Genomic DNA, 21,969 nt, shown 5'->3' with positions numbered 1-21,969 from the left:
TGCTGTAGTTAAGAAATATTTGTTTCTATATAATAGTCCCAGTTTTTGATGAGTTGTCTTTATATTTTGCGGTATATAGAGGTCAAAGAAAAGTTTATTGTCGATGATTACTCCTAGAAGTTTGGTTTCCTGCAGTATTTCTATAACAGTGTTGTCAGATGCAAATATGTCAAAATGATCAGTGACAGGAGAGATGTTTTTAGGGTGAAACAGTAGTAGTTTAATCTTCCTTGGATTAAGAAAGAGTTGGGTGTTTTTTAGCCAGCATTCAACTGCAGTAAAGGACTGCTGAGTTTTTGAAAGCAGTTCTGATAGTGATTGAGCTGTACAGATTATGGTGGAATCATCAGTGCATTAAATGAGGGTTCCAGGGTGGGAGGAATTGTGAAGGCTGTTAGTGAAAATGTTGAAGAGTAGGGTCTGAGGATGGAGCCTTGAGAGACTTCAGTAGTGGTATGGCGAAAGGGTGATAGTTATTGGACCTTCTCACTGCTTGTTTATGATCCTCGAGGTAGTGCTGAAACCATTTTAATGTGCTATGTGCTAAACACAATTTACTCCAATAATTTATTTTTCATTTTAAATACTATAAAGCAGGATCTGGCTTTTCTCTTGTATCCTGGATTAAAATGGAAGGGCAATAAGCTAGTCTTACTTCAGTTGCCAGCCTCATATCACTTAATATACTCAGGTAGTGTAACACCTGTCTGATGCTCCTAGAGAAATGCTTGTATTCAGACACACCCAATGAGCATCACACTCTAACAGTATGCCACAAAAACAAATTCTAAATTGTATATGCTGAGGCAGTTAAAAAGTTCTTGCCCAAACCTACAAGGCCCATTAAGTATAGGACCCAGTGTACACTAAGCACTACAACACATGGTACAATCAGAGATAACAGTCACCGTGTGGTTAATTATCCCAAATCCAGTGCATCAATGCACTTGGCAGACACAAATAAGAATGCATTAGTGATTAGTGACTCCTTAGTCAGGAATATGATTCGATTCTCACAAGGCTGGAAAAAAGCAAGGTGACAGTGACTTGTCCTTAAGGATTCAAGAAAGCCGACATTTCAAGGGCACTCAACCACTTTAAAGCAGACAAGTATGATTTATTTTTCCATGGTGAAGGACCATGTGGATTAAATAAACCCCTGAGATATATCCAGAGAGACATGTCAGAACTCTCCATGCAAGAAAGACCTTCGTATTAAGTGGAATCCTTCCTTCACCAAGAATGAAACAGAAGTACAAAGAAAAGATGATTGCTTTCCACAACTGGCTAAATAGTTTCTGCCATTCTAGGGTGATCCAGTATGTGACAGTCAAGATGAAATGTTTGACGATTGAAACTGCTTTGCCAGGGACAGAATGCACCTCCCATTTCCAGGAGTCTGTCTACTGGTGAAAGCCCTTGCTACCCTATACAGCTGTTTTATAAAAAGTCAAGCTAATGGACCTCCAAACATAACTACTAAAATAAATCAAGCATAAGACTACTTCACTGTGGCTTTGCTCAATGCTAGGAGTCTAAATAACAAAGTTACCTGACCTTGAGGCTCTCTTGCATTTAAAACATGTTTGTGTGTGTTTTATTAACAAATGTTGCAATGCCCAGAGAACACTCCTTTTAAGACTGAGTTTTGCACATATCATGCCTTTAGATCCAGTGGAAATTGTGGTGGCATATCCATATTTGCTAGTGATTGCATTACCTCAAGGTAGAGTGCAATAGACCCCAAAAAATTACGTATTATGATCCGAATGATACTAAATAGGATCAGGTATCAAATCATAGCTGGTTACAGCACCACCTCTATGTTCCCTGAAAAGCATCTGAATAAACTTCTTAGAAACAGAAATTTCACCATCCTGGGACGTTTTAATTACCTGATGATTATCTGAGAAAATACACCTCAAATGTAAGATATGCCCAAAACAAATTAAACTTCATAAATAACAATTTCCTGGAACAACTTATCAAGCTAACTCCATATTGACCATGTACCATCCTAACCAACACCTCAGGTCAGAAAACAAAATGTTACTGTCTATCAAGAAACCCATGTTATCAGCCGGCCAAATGTTGTATTCCTATGCTGTCTCCAAGGCATGGAACAATCTTCCCCTGCACTCAGGCTTATCTACAATCCTGCCCTCTTTAATAAAAATCACTCAAACTACATCTATCCTCTCATTGGTTATGCTCCTGTACCCAAATAAATAACCCCAACACCTGACTTATCTTCCCTGTGCTTCATCTTTAATTGTTCTATTACTATCATTTCCTTTCTCTTCTCTCTGCCTACATACTACTTGTTGGCTCATTAGCTTTACTTCTTTCTCTCCTTAGCCCTCTATTCTTACACCGAATTTAACTTTCCTCTGCTATGATCCTTGCAGATATAGTGTACACTAATGTGTGTTAGTATGTACACCTGTTATTAAGTCTATTTTACCATGATTGTAATTATACTGCTTGCTATGCTTATGTGTATTAATATTTTATATGTATTAATTGTATGTAATTATTGTGAAGCTTTTCTACCAAGGCCTCACTGAAAATGGGTTAATTCTAGGCCCAGTGGACTTTCCCGGTTAACAAATGGAATAAATAAATAAATAAATACATACATAAATAAATAAACAAAGTAAAGGAAACAACAAAATAGCACTGAGTTCACCAAGCAACAACAAAACCAGTAAAATCCAATGGTTTATTCGATACACTCTAGCGCCTCGGCTACAGTAAGCCTTCAAGGAGTAACACCAAGCACACCTGATACATATTTTATAATCCCATCAATCCACAAATCAATAAAACAATTTATCAATCAGCCAATAAAATTCTATTATTCACTTTACATCACATTTCTCCAGCAACAATCTGTGTTAAGACCTTTAGGTAACAAAGTACCATATTTTAAAATAAAGACAGTTTCTTTTTTTAAAAGCAATTTTACAACAACATTTATATCAGATTCATCAGCAGCCACTTGTTGCAAAATAGTAGCTTGCAGTGTATGATATTGTCCATTATGATGTTCACAAAAATGTTTAGCTAAAGGACTCTCTATTTTAAAATTTCTGATATCTCTCATATGTTCTAGTAACCTCACCTTGAACATTCTTTTAGTTTGACCAATATAGTACTTCTTACATCCACATTTTATTGCATAAATTACTCTACTTGTCCTACAATTAAATCTTCCATCAGGAACAAAGCTTTTGTCATTTATATTATTAAATGCTCTCTGAATATATTGGCAACAATTACAGTTTTTACAAGGAAATGTACCTAATTCAGAAATCGATCGTAATAATTTGACTTCTGGTTTATTAAATTTTGTATGCACTACCAAGTCTTTAATGCTCCTACCTCTTTTATACGAGAATACTAATTTTTTTAACAATAATTGGTTCAACTCACTATAATTTTGTAAAAATTGCCAAAAATGTAAAATATTTTTTTAATATTATAACTACACACATTGTATGTTGATACTAAGAAGATCTTATTATCAGAATCTACCATTCTGTTCTTACCAAGATAACCATTATTTACACTTTTATAATTTATTTCTTCATTATTTTGTTTATTAAATCTAATTTCAGTTATCCGTTTTATATCAGCATCAAGCAATTTAATATCATAATTTCTTCTGACAAACATCTCTCTTGTATTATGTATTTCCTTCAAAAATATTTCATCATCATTACACAAACGAGAAATTCTAAGTAACTCTCCATATGGTAAGGCTTGAATTGTCTGTCTAGGATGACAACTAGTTGCTTTAACAAAACCATGTGGTGTACCAAATTTTCTATGTACACTAGTAACCACTGGTTTACCATTAACTCCTTGTAGTTGAATATCCAAGAAGTTCACCGTATTACCATATGATACTCCATCAAAAGAAATGTTGAACCTATTTTGCTGGATACTAGTTACAAAACTGTGCATTTCATCCAAACCATCTTCACACAAAAAAATTAAATCATCAATATATCTATAGTACAGTTTAACATATTTCTTTACAAATGGGTTATTATAGATACATTCTTTTTCAACTAGCCCGATAAAAATATTTGCATACATAGGTGCAAATGGGGCCCCCATGGCTGTACCTTGTAGCTGATGAAAGATCATGTTATCAAAACAAAAATAATTGTTTTCCAAACAAAATTGAACCAAGTCAAGTATATAATGTGTAAATGGCTGGTCACCCATGCTAGCAAACAATGCTTCCAACCCATGTTTATGTTGAATACTCGTGTGTAAACTCTTTACATCTAGTGTTAACCAATACATTTTCCTATTCCACATTATATTATTAATTTTACTTAGAAAATCAAAAGAATCTCTTATATATGAAGGAAGACTGACTGCTTGTTTCAATAGTACCCCATGTAATATTATTCCAAGGTTATGTAAAAAATAGTGTCTAGTTGACACTATAGGTCTACCAGGTGGTTTCCTAAAATATTTATGGATTTTGGGTAAACAATAGAAAAATGCTGGACCAGTACCAGATAATGTCAACCTTTTGAACATCACATTCAGTCCAGTAACCCAAACATAAACCTTTATAAATTAAAGATAAATATTGTTCTTTAGCTAGTGTGACCACCTTCTCATCAACAATAGAGTACACAGACTTCTCCATCAATAATTGCAAACACATATTTAAATAATCAATATGATGCATAATGACTATTTTGCTACCTTTATCAGATGGCTTAATGACTAAATCATTTTGTTTGGAAAATTGCATTAATTCTAACCATTCAAGTTTGGTAAGATTATATTCAACTTGTTTTTTATCAAAATTCTTAATCAAACATTCCATATCAAAATCAACCATCGCTTGAAATTTTTTTATACCATCATGTTGAAAAGGAGGTATGAAATTACTTTCAATGTTTACACCTGAAGAATCTATTGGATAATATGCATTCAAGTCACTAGCACAAGAAACAAAATATTCAGATGATTCACTACTAAAGTCTTCTAGACTTAAATTATTATGACTTTCATTATTATAACTTTCATTATTACTGTGACTAGCACCATGACCATTGAAAAAATACCATAAATGTAACTTCCTAATAAATTTAAATAACTCTATTTTACACATATACAGTTTTGGCAAAACAGTGGGCACAAATTTCAAACCACAATTTAAAATAGAAATAATACTATCAGAAATATAACATCCTGACAAATTCACAACCATATTGGTAAATGACTGTGTTTCAATACCATTTAGTCCATTTGTACTCTCTCCCTTGTCGCAATGCACCTCCTCTCTGGTAGTCTTGTTCTCCAAAACCTCTTTTCCACTGTTGATTATATTCGCCTTCTGTGTGAAAGTTTTCAGGAAAAAAGCGTTGGTTTAATTCAGGAAACAGAATCCATAACATGAACCTGTCTATTTATATTAGAGTTTAATGGCTGACTCTCCTTGTTCTTTCTCTGTTCATATTAGAACGTGAACGTTGATTGGCTTTAAACAAGTAAACACTTCCCTTTTCAAAATCACGCAAATCTCTCTCTATTTTCCACATCTTTTGTTCAATAATTTTCTTTTCTGAGACATTCACCTTGTTTTGAATATCTCTAAAACAGGATTCAAATCTGACTTTGTCCAACACAGTCGCTAAATTACTGCAAGCCATATTAATGTCTTTCTTTAAATTTAATAGTTTGAAATTGTCTCTTTCAATCAAAATTTTTAGCCATTCTCTAGAGCACTGATGAGCAGCGCATTCCCATTTATACCTGAACGTTTTGTCAGTGGGACACGAACCATTGAAAGGTTCAGACGGAAACTTTATGGCTCTTAAGCCTCTTGGCACAATGCCCAGATCCAAATATCTTTGTAAACTGTGACAGTTATAAAAATCTGCTGCTTCTTTGTTCAAGAGATTAAGTAGTTTAGAAACAATTGTTTTTACCTCTGTTGGAAAATCCATGGAGCATTTACCAATGTTAACAAAAGGATTGTTAACCCTTTTGCTTCGTGTTTCAGTCAAGAAACGCTCCCATACTGGAGTATCCACACCACCTTCTACAGCAGTTATTCTGTCAGCTCTGTCAGCTGTTCGATCTGGATTAGTGTTAAGAAATCCATCAAGTGTTCTTTAAGAGGTGCCCGAACTATCCTCTCTAAATATCCGCGGAACATTCAAGGCAGGATCACTAGCCATGAACCCAAAGTAAAGAAAACAACAAAATAGCACTGAGTTCACCAAGCAACAACAAAACCAGTAAAATCCAATGGTTTATTCGATACACTCTAGCGCCTCAGCTACAGTAAGCCTTCAAGGAGTAACACCAAGCACACCTGATACATATTTTATAATCCCATCAATCCACAAATCAATAAAACAATTTATCAATCAGCCAATAAAATTCTATTATTCACTTTACATCACACTTCTCCAGCAACAATCTGTGTTAAGACCTTTAGGTAACAAAGTACCATATTTTAAAATAAAGACAGTTTCTTTTTTTAAAAGCAATTTTACAACAACATTCATATCAGACTCATCAGCAGCCACTTGTTGCAAAATAGTAGCTTGCAGTGTATGATATTGTCCATTATGATGTTCACAAAAATGTTTAGCTAAAGGACTCTCTATTTTAAAATTTCTGATGTCTCTCATATGTTCTAGTAACCTCACCTTCAACATTCTTTTAGTTTGACCAATATATATTACTTCTTACATCCACATCTTAACACAGATTGTTGCTGGAGAAGTGTGATGTAAAGTGAATAATAGAATTTTATTGGCTGATTGATAAATTGTTTTATTGATTTGTGGATTGATGGGATTATAAAATATGTATCAGGTGTGCTTGGTGTTACTCCTTGAAGGCTTACTGTAGCCGAGGCGCTAGAGTGTATCGAATAAACCATTGGATTTTACTGGTTTTGTTGTTGCTTGATAAATAAATAAACAACCTACTAGAGGACAAAATATTCTTGACTTAGCCTTTACAAACATAGTATCTATATGTCTCTGTACAGGTTAAGTCAGATCATGAACTGTTAGCATTCTCTGTCAAAATCTGTAAAGCTTCTGATATCACTGAATTCAAAGATTTCAAATGTACCAATCTTCTAAGACTCTGTGACGGTCTTCAAATTCACATATAGCTGTATTACCCAAGATGTTTATGCAGAAAGTGCATATGCAGACAAATTATTTTCTTACCTGGATAAATGTATTAACTTTGCTGTGCCAGCTAGATCAAAATGATACATTTAAGAGCAAACCAGCATTGTGGTCCATAGGCAAAAAAAGTTTACTGTTAAAGAAACAAAATTCTTAAAATATACAGCAAAACTAAAGCCCCTAAATAAAATGAAGGATAACCTCAAGAAATTTTCAAAGGAATTAAAAAATGCTATCATGAAAACAAAGGCATCCCATGAACACAGACTATCTTCAGAAGTTAAAGGCAACTACAAATCTTTCTTTAGTTATATCAGGAAGATAAAAAAATAGCACTCAGCAGATCTCATACCAATCCAATGGATATTGTCAACATACTAATTTGGTGCAAACATTTCCCCGGGGACAGCTATACAAACACTACATATCTCTGAAGGTCTCTGACCATCAATTCTCACAAAAGAATATTTACAAAAACTACTTTCTGAAACAAAAAAAAATACCTCCTTCCTGGGATTTGGTAATATACTTAGCTGCCTAATAAACAGCACTAGACAAGTGATGGCAGACCCACTCCTTAATATATAACCCTGAGCTTGCTTAGCAACTAGCTTTGTCCATCAAGTGCGGTGCACAGCTGTGGTGATGCCACTCCACATGGATGACACCACTACTGACCATAGAAATTATAGGCCCATCGGTCTAACAAGACTCATATGAAAAGACATAAAACATATCAGAATGGACTTGACTAATGCTGATATCAAAAAACTTGTCAACTTGACCCACTAGCAGTTTGACTTGCCAAAGGTAGATCCTGTCTGATAAATTGGTAAACTTCTTTGGAAGGGTGACACAGACAGTATACAGTGGGTACTCTGTCCATATGGCTTACCATGACCTTGTCAATGTATTTGATACTGTACTTCATACCAACATAGTAAACAAAGCAAATGCACTCTAATTTGACCCCTATGCAGTTTGGTGGATTGAAAATTAGTAGATGGACAGACTCCATGCAATGATGGTGACACAGTTGCTTCTTCAGAGAGAATGAAGGGTCCAGTGGAGCACCTAGGGGTATGCAATGGAACCTCTGCTGTTCAGCCTCTATGTCTCTGGATGTCATTTTAATGTCTATCTTAAATTCATAAGCACCCTAATATGAGCTAACATTTCTTAATAACTGGCATAATAAAAATCTACTCAAATTAAAGGCTAAAAAGTGCATTATCAAATTTAGTAAATAATTACCTGCAGCTTATAGCATAGACAACACCCCACTTCAAAATGTGAATGTAGTGAGATGCCATGGAACATGAGTGGATAGGTTAATTTCTTTTGACTATCGTGTTACAACATTGGCTAGAAAGTCTTTTTACCTTCCACAACTCATTGCAAAAGGCATATCTTCAAGATCAAAATAAGTCCATACCCTTGTACTACACACTGATTAGGCCTATCATAGAATGAATTACCCCCTTTGGGATGGATTTCACTAAGCAACTGAAAAGACTGCAGAGGTCCCTAACTAAAATGACCAAGGGCTTAAATAAATCTGAGCTGCCAGGACAGAGTAGAAGCTCTATCCCTATATTTAATAAACTATAGACTCCTTAGGAGTGATATGTGCCTCACTAATCAATCCATAAGGGATCATAAGGGATTCAGCAGTACGAAACCTCTTATACCTTCATACATCAAAGAATCCTTCATATACTGTGACCAGAGACCTAAATCTACTTAAACAAATCAACAAAACACAGTGGAGAGATAGATTTGCATCAACTACTCCTTCTCTGGAATAAATTTCCTCTCCAAATTAAGCAGTACAATTCACTATCTTCAAAGGGAGTTACATATTTGTATGGGCATTCCTAAATTCATCCCTGGTATGACTGGCCTGTCCCTACTTGAAAAAGCAGGTAAGACCTAACGTGGATACTACCAAGGTGTTAATGACCTCTTGGCCCAATTTCTGCGTATTTTCCTTTTTGGAGGGCATTAACACTAATACTGGATCTTCTGGATTACATTAGCTGAGTTGGGCATTCCTATTATTAATTCTTTGCTGCGTTTCTAGGCTGTCTGCAAGTGCTCCCTTACTATGGACATTAACAGTTTTAATCTATTTTACAAACTACCACGGTGTTCTATTTACTCTGAAAACTACCACACTGTTCTACTACACTTTTAAATGGCGCATTTTTCTATTCCCATGTTTGCTTATCAACATCAAGTAAGACTTTTTGATGCGTACCATACAAAAGCTCAAATTGCCAACTTTTATATGAATCTTATGGCACAGCTCTGACAACAATAAGTAGGATAACAAGTGGTCCAGTGTTTGTATCTGCATCCATAATTTTCCTTGGGTTTTATTAAACCTCTGTACTAATCCATCACACTACAGTTAAACGAATGATTAACTGGTGCAGTACCCCAACATAAAGTGAGTACCATGGGTCGTATCTCTTTATGGGTGACCACTCAGAAGAACAGAATTGGTTCCCTGGGAGTAGCCTTAGTATTAGCTTTGCATAATGATAGTGCTTCTGGAAATGTTGTAGCATAGCACATTATGACTAGCATTTACTGACAGTCTTTGCTAGATTTTGTCACTGACCCCAGTATATCCATGGCAATACATTCAAATGGTACTCCTATGATAGGTGTTAGGATCAAGAGGTTTCCATTATTCAGGATGGGATGCTGTTTTCCTGACATTCTGGAGAAGCACATGAGTTCTCTATCTTTTTTCATTATGCCAGGACAATAAAACATGGCTAATACCCTTATTTTAGTTTTGTCCATTCATTGGTGACCTCCAAACATGTAAGAAAGGGCTAGCTTTATTAATAGTGCACTGTGAGGTTTTGTCATTAGTAAATGATACAGAATTTCTTTCTTTTTTTCACTTACTCAGAAAGAGGTCATGTTTTAACTAAAAATAGAAAAAAGTAGTAATGGAAGCATCATGTTCATGTGTTTTCTATATAACCTTAGTTAAGTACTCTCTTACTCAACTTAAATTACCTTTCCACTGTCACGTGGAATCTTGATGAGGTTTACTTTCTTCAGCAATTTGCTTCAATGTAGAAAGTACTGCTACTTTACCTAAAATACTGCTACTATAGCATCTTCTATATCTTTCTTTGTATAAGGTTGATTTAAATAGAAATCACTTTCTGATTTACTTTTTTTGGCCCTTAGTGCAGGTATCTTGAGTGTCCTCTTTCCTTTTAGATTGGTCTGCACTTACTATGCATGGGGGTACCGCCCTCTCACTTTCTCTTCCTTTGTCATTTTTCCCATTTACTGCTAATGGTACCCAAGTATAAAGTTTAGCATCAGGTTTATTTTTTCTTAGTTCACAGATTTAAGCAGCTTCAAGCCCACCTTCAATCACACTTTACACTAGTAGAAAAAGGCACAGAACTGCATTGTTATGCTTATCTCACTTTCTGCACTCAATTTGTTGTGAAGGACCTCGCTCATGTGCCTTTCTTTATCTGTCTTTGTCTCCATTTCAATGCTATTGTTTCTCATAAGTCTCTGTACTGACTTCTGTTGGTTCATCTTCAGTCCCAGTACTGCTCTCTGTTACAATTTTGGGTTTCTGTTACTCTAGTCTTGGAACATGCTCCTGATAACATAGGATGGTTTTTATTGTCCCACACAACCAAACCCTGGCTTCTTTTGTTGTTTATATGCCAACTTATGTTGCTTGCTGAGTGCCACTCCCTTGCCCTTCCCCTATTCTTATATTGCATGGGACTAGAAGCTTGCTACACTAAGCTGACAGATTCTCCCTCCTTACATCAGCCAACAGCCAATCTGGTGGTCTTCTCCTTACACCAGCCAGTAGCCAATCTGGTGGTCCCCAGCCATCAATAAACTTGACTACAGAAGGAAGAAACTGTTGCAGAAAAAAATGAAGTCACAAGACTGGAAAACCTTCCTTTTTAGTCTTAATAAAAAGCTGAGATCCCTTAAAGCCAGCTATGAAGGCAGAATTGCGGCTGACACCAAAAACAACCACAAAGCCTTCTATTTGCTCTGAGTTATTACACAATGGCACCTCCTATACCAAGCTAACAGATATAGCCAACATACTGGCCGACAGATTCAGTGCCAACTTTACTCCTCTCTTCCCCCAAGGGCGCTATCATAATACCAGAAGGAAGCCTAATACCCACCATTTTGGTGGCACAGGTAAAAGCTGCATTGTCCAAAGCCAAGAATACAGTGTCCATGGAACCTGATAATATCCCTGGCTGCATCCTACATGAGCTACAAAGTGAACTGGCACCACATCTGTGTGTCCTGTTCAATCACAGTCTTACCTCAGGCTATGTCCATAACAAGTGGTGCACTGCTACAGTCATCTCGCTCCATAAAGGGGGAGCAACTACAGAACCTGGGAACTATCGCCCCATTAGCCTGACAAGTCTGGTATGCAAAGCTATGGAGCGCATCATCATGGACCTGCTTAACAAAGATATAGGCAATCTCCAAACTCTTGACCCCACACAGTTTGGCTTTGACAAGGAGAGATCCTGCCTGTTGAACCTGGTTGACTTCTTCAAGGCAGTCAACAAGGTTGTGGATGTGGGTAAGGCAGTGCATACAGCCTACCTTGACCTGGCCAAGGCCTTTGATACCAATTCCCACTCAGGTATCATTGATAAACTCACCAAACTAGGCATTAATCCTTACATCACTAGGTGGGTTGCAAATTGGTTCACAGACAGGACCCACAGAGTGAAAGTTGTGGATTCCAAGTCAGACTGTTGACCAGTCATGAGTGGAGTCCCACAGGGCTCGGTCCTGGGCCCTCTCCTGTTTGGCATCCACTTCTCAGAAGTCCAGGCCAATACAGAAGGACTTTGGCTGACCAAGGTCACTGATGACTGCAAGCTAGGAGTCATTATCAACTCCCCAAGTGATGCAGACATCCTACAAAAGGGCCTCTCTGAGACCAATGACTGGTGTCGGAACTATGACCTGAAGCTTAATGCCAAAAAATGCATTATCATCCCCTTTGGAAAAAACTCAGTTCCCACAAATTACCATGTTGAAGGGAGCCTACTGAACACTGAATGGGCACCCAGGTCGACAGCCACCTCACCTGTGACCACCACATTGCCACTGTGGTCAGAAAGTCCTTCTATGTGGCACATCTTCTAACCAAAGGTTTCACATCCAGGAAGAAAGAAGTCATTATCCCTCTCTACTCATCTCTCATTAGACCAATCATCGAATATAACACCCTGTTTGGCATGTACCTGACCAGACACCTACAACAGCTGGAGAGGCCACAAAAGTACCTCACAAAAATTATCCAAGGTCTTAAACGCATGTCCTACATGGACAGACTCAAGAAACCTCAGCTGTTTTCAGTCTCTTATCATCTACTTAGAGGTGATCTCTGCTTGACTTACAAAGCCATGTCCAACCCAACCCTACTTGAAATGCTACACCGAAAGAAATCCCAATCCTTCAACACCACATGCTCCAGAGATCACATCCTCATTGCCACAATTAACAGAACATGCTTCCCAAAGACTGTCCATACTCTAGAATAAGCTTCCTATTCATGTCAAACAATCATCTTGCTAGACCTCTTCAAGAGAAATCTTGATGAGTGGATAGGTAACAGAAAGTTCACTCCAAGGATCATTCCAGTTGCCTACTGGATAGCAGCACTGTGAACTAACATCGGGGGGGCAAGGTGCCTGGGCAATTTTATGGGGCTAGGCTTGTAAAGGTTCCAGGGCCATTAGCTTAATGCACACCTATCAACCTATGAACACATTTTTGGGAGAGCTTTATAGTGGGTAAAGTATTTTACCAATATTACATAATGGACTAAATCAGGGATCACAGCTATCTGTATCTGTACTTGTAAAATGGGATACTTTTTTCTGTCACCACTAGTGAATATTACTGCTACTTTTTGATTGCTACTGATTTTATGCTTACATACTAGGAGAAGCTTGGCAAGGGAAATTGTGTTTCCTGACTTCAGCAGGGCTGGAACCTCCCTATCTTCTAAAACTACAATACATTTTATTAGCTTGGTTGTAACACAGTGTCACAAGGCTGACTCTATTCGAGCTGTAGTTATGAGACATTCTATTAGTACAAGTACACATAAGGCACAAATTTCACTTTTCACATCCTACTACATGTATTTTCCACAATAATAGTGGCACAGAACTTATCAGTTCGATCTCCTCCTACTATGTTTACAGCAAATTAACACATTACTTGCGAATTTCTGTTCCACACAAGAAGTGATAAAGCAATGTTAGCCTTGGCTTGTTATCACTTTCACAGTATGTTTTTTTTTTATTTTACAAGGCAAAGCTCTTTTAAATTTATCTACTTGCTAAAATTAATAATATTTTATTTTGCTATTGTTAATCGGTACATGACAAAGCAGTGTAATGTGATATTAGGAAAACATCTGTTCACTTACTGGTTTATTACCTTACAAGTTCAGTTGTAAAATTTCATTGCTTTACCTCAGGAGTTGCAGCAACTCTGGCTAACATTTCCTTTTACGTTTGTAACAGTCCATGCAGTTAGTCTCTTTCATATCTATGTACATTTTCAGTCTCTTTGCTGTCAGCTGAGATGGCAGGACTCTTGCCCAGAGTTTGCTCAGCTTAAGTTCTCTGTGAAGGTGTATCATTCGAATGTCACTAAGTACAATTCCTGGTCATCGTTTCTGGGTGGTTTCTTCAGACATGGCACAATTTTGGGGTGAGCAGCCATGCTGGCCAGCATAATCAGCTGTTGCTAGTTAGTTACACCAGGCTTCTAGCAGCGCCCACAAATCATTTCACAATTTTCCCCACTGATTCCACTGTAGTTGTAGAAACCAGATAACAGGAACATAACAGTCACAGTATGACTGGGGATTAACAAGCCAAATAGGATTTACACCTGGCAGAAGAGGTACAGAAATGAAGTAAAAACTGACAAGGTTTTGGATAGCTGTTCATGCACATACAGGCAATGAAAGTTCCAAAAAAGACTCTGAAGGCTGGATGTATGTAAAACACAGGGTTATTCAGTAATCATCAAACTAAAATTATCCCATTTAGCTTTGTAGATTCAAAAGAAAGTAAACTGTTCCATTAGTACAGTTCTCATAACAATGTTACAATCCGTGCAGCCCATCCAGGATATAGGCTCCCTTACAACACAAGGAAGTCCAGTGCTTCAGGCCTCTCTCAGGCTCAACATTCAGCTTTAAACGCATGTATTTTCACAAGGCATACTCCACAGGTGAGTCCAATGAGCCTCTTCCATGCCACATTTTTAGGTATTCCTTTAGGTGCTGCTTGCCCTTCATCAGGGGATTCTCTACTGGGAAACTAACTTCTTGAATTTAGCCTACCAAGCCACTATATTTTCTATACCAGAATAATAGGCAATTAGCTAAGTAATGTGAGGATATTCCCACACTCCACACTGCAGTATTCATTTAATTTACATTTATTTACCAGGATAGTCTGACTAGGACAGATCCAATTTTCAGCAGAGGCCCAACACACTCAAAATACATGTCTTTGAAATCTGGGAGGAAACTGGAGCACCCAGAGGATACCCACATGAATACAGAGAGGACTTGCAGACTCGGCACAGAAGGCACCCCAGCTGAGAATCAAACCGGAGAAAATTTCCCAGAATGTCCAGATTTCTGCTTCATATGTTTGGTCTGTTTTTCATAAAATTGTGGTTTTCTGACAAATTAGTAGCAAATCATTAAAGACTGAAGTTAGAAAATAATGACAGGCATTTGAGTTTCAGACTTCATACCCTTCCGAAAATTTATGCTAATGTAAAACCTGTTATGCTATCAACTTTCAAAGTTTGTAAGAGCAATATTTAAAAATTATTCCTATTTTTGCCCCTTTGTCCCACTTTTATTAATGGCTTTGTCCAGATTTCTTGCTCTAAGAGGTTGAGAGCTATGATTGTGAGTACACATTTAAAGGCACATAGACATTTTCCATATCCAATCTGTTACAAAGTTTACATATATATATATATATATATATATATATATATATACATATATATATATATATATATATATAGACACACACACACACACATATATATATATATATATATATATATATGTGTGTGTGTGTGTATCTATAGATGTAAGATTTATTATCGAATGCTCTTAAGAAGAGCAAATGCTTCTTTTGGCTGTTTTTCTGCCTACCAGCAGCTTTTTGTGCAAGATTACACTACAGCTTTTGAATGGAGATCACAGTACAGTGAGGATCAGGAAATTTACCGTTTTTCCTTAATGTAGTGTGATCGCGGAATTGGTATATTTAATTTGCAGGGGTTGTGGGGGCTGTGGTGTAAGGGAGCTTGCTACCTGCAACAATGTAAAAAAAGACTGATTTTTGTGGGGTTCTTTTTTATTTTTTTTTAATATTCAAGTTTTCAGAAATTTTATCATATTGTCTCACCTATATCAATTTCAAGTTTCTGAAAACTCAGTCTTGTGACATAACTTAGTATATATATATATATATATATATATATATATATATATATATATATATATATATATAGGTATAAGAGATCGCGAGATCAGTGTACCTCAGAGTATGGGGAATACTATGAAATACTGCACTGTCAGAATCAAAATGCATTCCCTCTACTTCACATAAACCTTTACTGTTCCAAGGATAATATGTGCAGTACTTAAACTTCAAAAGACCCCACATCTTTCTATTTTAGAGTCATGCACAACAACATAAGAACAGTCTCACCTGCACCAAATGGGGCACAAGAAAACTGGCAAAAGTAAGGGAAGACTGACCAAGGCTACACTCCTTTAATAGCCTAAAAAAAATAAATAAATAAACAGTAATATTCTTATATTCAATGACTTTGTAATTCTTTCAACATGTAATATCTTGTGATATCAGGACTCCAAATGCTTTATATCTCTAGTTGTTATTCCTTTGTTTATAACTTGTTCGCCTCATGTATTTTTCATTGTCTGTCCTACTAGCATTGCTTTTGAAATGCTTATTATTGGGTATAAGTTTCTTCTCTTTTTTTTCTATGTTGTGGAGCTTTTCTCCCCGGGCCTCTACTGAAAATGGACATGTATCCAACTAGACTAGCCCGATCAACAAATGTAAAATAAAATAAATAAATATCAAATGTTGAATGTAGTACTCTTTTTCCCCCTTTTTTGCATGACTTGTTAAAAATGATCAGTACTCCTTTTTCATACACGCCATCACATATGATCAGGTTAGAAGTACAATGGTCAAATACCTTCATCATGTCCCCTTGTCCAAAGTGCCTTCCATAAATGGCCTGGTGGACTCCTCTTTTTTCTTCTTAGAGTTCTTACTCCCCAAAATGACTCACTAGACATGTGCTAGTGTTGCCATCCATGAGGAGCATGTATTCCTCTGACTACATGATCAGCCAGGCCTCTGGACAGCATGCACTCCACAGGCTTAAACTTCTCTGAAACTATACTTAATGTTCTTTGTAGATGTCACCCTGATGATGAAACAAAGCCATCCCTGTCTCCCAAGGATGGCCACTCACTGTCATCTTCCTTGCCCTGCTCCCTCCAGTGTCTATGCCCACTAGTCAAACACATGTTTTGTGGGTTGCAGTCAGGGCTTCATGCCACTGCAGAATGGGACCTATGGTGCCTCTGCACCACAGGACCTATGGTGCATCTGCATCACAGGATCAATGGTGCCCCTGCATCACGGGATCATTGGTGCCTCTGCATCACAAGATCAATGGTGCCTCTGCATCACAGGACCTATGGTGCCACTGCATCACAGGAACAATGGTGTCTCTGCACCACAGGATCTAGTGTAACACCACAGGATCAATTGTAATTACTTTGATCTTATCCTTTTGGAAAGTTGTTATACATGCTTCATTAGATGCTGAATTGTATGCATGCAGCAGCTCACAGACGTTACAAGATGGCAAAGTAGTAAACTAACTATAAGCCTTGTTAGCACAGTGTGAGTAGCTCATCAGTCTCATAATCTGAAGGTTGAGAGTTCAGTACTCACACAGGGCAGTTTCAACTTAGGCAGATCTATGCCTGGCATTCAGGGCATTGTCAGACCCCACTCTGATGGACCTCCTGTATATCTGCAAAACAGAGAGTACCATTCTAAAGAGTTAAACCTTGCCTGTGATATAAATAAAACCTGCTGGAGACAGGCATGTTTCTCAGAGACTACCCCATCTCTGGAACAGGCTCCCCATCCATGTGAATCAGGGTTCCTCCCTAACCCAATTCAAGTCTAACTTGGACAATTGGATGAGGGACAGGAAATTCATCCCTGGTTTGGCACCTATGTCTCTAATGGACACAAGCAAACTGTAAATGGTTCATCTGCCAGGGCCCCCTGCTTGTAAATGTTTAATCTCCCAAGCCCCTGATTATGCTTATCAAGGACTTGTCAGAGGTTTGGGATGCATGTCTAAGCTTAAAAAGGAAAAAATGAAGCCAGCAAGACATGACCCAATAAAATAAGAGAATTTAATGGATAAATCCAAAGGACAGCAAAAATATGCACAGACCGGTTTCGGCTGGTGTCACATACACAGCCTTCATCAGTGTAACACATGCAAAATCAAAGCTGTCATATAAATACACTCCACACAGTTGTGATTGGTCAATCCTAAAGTTTGTCATTCAGTCCTGGTGGGAAAAGACCACCTAGTTTGATAATCCACTTTTTTTCTTTTGAATTTAACACAGAGTGCCAACCAGTTTTATTAGATTTTTTGCCACAAATAATATCAATCACAGTAAAGAGAAAATTGGCAGATGGATGTGAAAGTTGATGTTTATATAGTGCATTGTGTAATCTACCTTTTTTAATGTTACTAGTGTGCTCAGAGATTCGGAGCCTAAGTGGCCTAGAGGTTTGGCCTATGTAGAAGGCCCCACATGTACATGTTGCTAAATAAATTAGCCAATCAGAACTACAATTCGCAAATAACTTAATGTCATATACAATGGGGGAATTCCTACTTGTGAATTTCTTCGTTTTGGATATTTTGGAGCAATTGATGCAATGTCCACAAGGATAACATCCTACAGGAATAGTACCAGTAATGGTAGTTTGTATAGGTTCTAATCCTCCAATGTCATGTGAATGTTTATAATGACTGAAGGTACTGCCTAAATTTCTGCCTTTCCTGAAAGAGAACAAACATTTAGGAGGAACAATTGAAGATAAATCATTATCGTATAATAAGAGATTCCAGTGTCTATGAATACTCTGAATCAGAGAATCAGAATTTCTTCCATAAGTGGTAGTGAATCTAATGGGATGAACAGTTGAAACAGTATCAGATTTATAAGTAAGTAAATCTTCCCTATTCATGTGTCCAACTTTGTGTATGGCATCAAAAACATGACCCATCTTGTATCCCCTGGTCCTGAAACGGCTAGTCAGATCATTACTTTGTTCATGGTAGGATGTATCATCAGAGCAAATTCATTTCAGTCTAATAAACTGAGATTTAGGAATGTTTTTGGATATGTGTGGGGGATGAAAGCTGGAAGCATGTAGAATGGTGTTATATTCCGGGTGTTTCCTGTATACTTTTGTACCTAAGGTGTCATCAGGTAATCTATTGATCAAGACATCAAGAAACGTGATGTTGTCATGATCATAATGTAGAGTAAACTCAATACCTCATTGATTGTTGTTAAGATATGCCAGGAAATCATACAACTCATCTAATTCATCCCTCCATACTGCCCAGCAATCGTCAATGTATCTTCTCCAAATATCAAGATGTTCTAAGTAGATATTATGTTCAGAGTTATAAATCAGGTCTTTCTCAACATAAGCTTAAAAAGGCCCTTATGGTCATTAGCCTAGTAAACACCTATGAACCTATGTGTTTCTTACAGCAGAGACTTGTATGCAAAGCTCCCTAGTGTACTCACTTGGCTATTGCACATCCCTTGTAAAGCTATTATATGAATAATGTTGCACTATTTTGATAAGACTGCTTCAGTAAAAATACAATTATTTTACATCCTGCTGTATGGCTTACCAGAGAACCTTCCATTAGGGAAGGGATTCTCACTCAGTGAAATTGGTTAAGCTTAAAATTGCCCATAAAGGCAGCTAACCTAGTACTTACCTACAAACCTATATGCCCCCTAAAAATACACTGCTTATGAGAATGTGGGTTACTAGTTTGAAATAGAATAGAGAGAAATCAGTATAAGTTTGAGAGGCATGGAGAACTACAGTGATGAGTCTCACAAACAATGATTACATTAATGATTGATGTACTTCTTGCCCGTGAGGTTATACCTTAACCATTATACCAATCCCCATCCTCCGGGGTCATCTTACGTCTAGGTGGTTGAAGTGACAGTCAGTTGCTGGTTGGTCATCAGCTAAAGACAGCTCATGTTTTTCCTTGTATGCCTATTCCTCTCATCTCCTACTGGAAGACAAATATAGTACATTGATAGCTGTGCTAAAGCCTTGAGGAAGTGCATGCTTCTACATACAGTACCTGCAGCCAAGGTTTAAGGTGCAGTGCAGTGCTTGTCTTACTTGTCATGTGTTCAGGGCAAGCTTTTACCAAGTGTCAGCCCAAACTGACTGGGGTACTACCATCAACATTTCTGTGGTATGGATAAGCTCATTGAATACATTCCTTTTCCTCACCAGCAACCTAGTGCTAGGACATGACATTTGAACCAATTTCAGAGTCAGAATCAGGGTTCTGTCCTTCTGTGCCATAGAGATAGTGTAACTCATGTATTCATTATGTAGTTCTTAGTATCAGACAGCATAGGAGCATAAAGGACAGCAGGTCTTTGCTGTTCAAACATTATAAGTAGTAACATATGTGAAATATAATATCTGTTTAAATAATGAACATGCATTATTACTTGAAGAAGCAGTTGTTCCACTTTTTTTTGCAGCTTTCAAGGTCCACGCTAACTTCATCTGTTAGCCTGACAAGCGACTTGACTCTTTCCTCTTCATTCTGTGAACAGTTAAAAAAATAAAAAAGATGAGTTTCTTATACAGTGTTCTGGAAGAATGTGATAGAGGGAATTTATTATGATAAGGAAAGGGATGTACTTCAGATGTCTATTATAAATATGAGTGAAATGGTTCATAGCATGATTTAGCTTTTAATAGATCAATACTGATGTATAGTGGATGCATAACAAAATGTTGTGAAAAGTTAAAACAGTGCTCAGTGATGTTGAAGCTAAAGCTAAATACAGTTAAGTACAAAGTCACGTGCGAAAGCAGAGGACTCTACATAAATATACTATGGATAGCATGAAGGTTAGAAAACAACAACAATGGAAAAAAGACAGCACAGGAGCCTTACTGATAAAAATATAAAACAAATGTCAGATGCAGTAAACTGCATATAAGCAATAAACTATTCAAGGATGGCTGAACAGAGTGCTTGTTAGAAAGTGGAAGTAATTTTCTGTCCTATTTTTGGCTTGCCATTGGGTTAATATACATATATCAGTCAGGAATAGACTTATATCTGTCAGTTGGAGCAGAGAATTAAGGAGCTGTTAATGAGCTATCACGTGTAGTCCAGAGGTCCAGGATTTAATTCCCTGAGTCACCATTAGCTAACTGTCTGGCTGTCAACAGTTCATATAACCAGACACACCTCCCAGGCTGAGTCTGGAAGGTCCATGGAGATCAGTGCTTTACCCTGACCGACAAATAAAAATAAGTAAAATACTTTTGAATGCCAGATGTGAGCATACTGAGTTATGTATGTATATATATATATATATATATATATATATATATACACACACACACACACACACACACACACACACACACACACACACACACACGCACACACACACAGACACACAAACAACACAAAGGTCCAGCAAACCAGATACCCCAACTTCTAATTATAAATAAAATAAAGTCCAAGTCAGGAAAACAATTTAACGCAGAGGCAAAGCAATATCAGAACATATCAGTATATTGCAAATATATCTTCAATGTATTTAAACATGAATTGGTGATGTGGTGACATTACCTCGATGATTGTTGGGGTATATGGGTAGGAACTACTAGAGATTGACAATTATTTGTTAGTTATTTGAATTCTAATGTATTCTAATACTGTGCATTGCTTTAATCACATCTATCTTTCTTAGTATTTTTGTTGATCTATTCCCTTTTGTATAATCTTTTAACAGTGACACTTTTTGTCTTAATTGCTTTATAGTTTTCTCTATTTAATACTTCCATGATGGTATTTGATTTCTCCCCTTCCTTTCCCTCACTGCCCTGTGTTCTTGTGGTAGAACTTTATCAGTTATTAATTTAGCTGCACAGTAATATTTCCTGTTTACTTATGTTATATCACATGGATCTATATGGACAGTCCTAATTACTGTATTCATTTGTTTATCAGACTTACTTTTTGGGTTGTACTGACCTTTTGCAGTTTATTTCTCTCATTGATCTTAATATATCTATCCATGTCCATTAAATCAAGCAACTCTTCTCTTAGCTCATTTTCTTCCAAACTGAGGGCACATCCCTTATTTTCCGTTTCAGGCAGGCATTCTATAGAAAGTTCTATAGCATCTTCCCATGGCACATTCTCTTCAATTTCATCCTGTGTCATCTGTTGCTCTGTCATATGGGAAGTACCTAACTGGCCTATCACTCCTCAACATTGCATCAGAGTTTCCACAGTTTCC

General features: G+C 37.1%; 1 protein-coding gene across 1 annotated transcript in view; it reads right to left on the bottom strand.

The window, feature by feature from the left end:
* Positions 1–21,969, bottom strand: part of UNC13D (unc-13 homolog D) — a 1,205,501-nt gene that overhangs the window by 354,599 nt on the left and 828,933 nt on the right. Inside the window, exon 17 of the mRNA XM_044077226.1 lies at positions 20,152–20,249. Coding sequence (XP_043933161.1) covers positions 20,152–20,249 — 98 coding nt within the window. The remainder of the gene's footprint in view (positions 1–20,151; positions 20,250–21,969) is intronic.

The sequence above is a fragment of the Protopterus annectens genome, chromosome 7.part0 (assembly GCF_019279795.1).
Source record: "Protopterus annectens isolate FY-2018-M chromosome 7.part0, PAN1.0, whole genome shotgun sequence".
Classification (NCBI taxonomy): Eukaryota; Metazoa; Chordata; order Ceratodontiformes; family Protopteridae; genus Protopterus; species Protopterus annectens.
The sequence above is the reverse complement of the archived record's forward strand: the minus strand, read 5'-3'. Positions and strand labels throughout refer to the sequence as shown.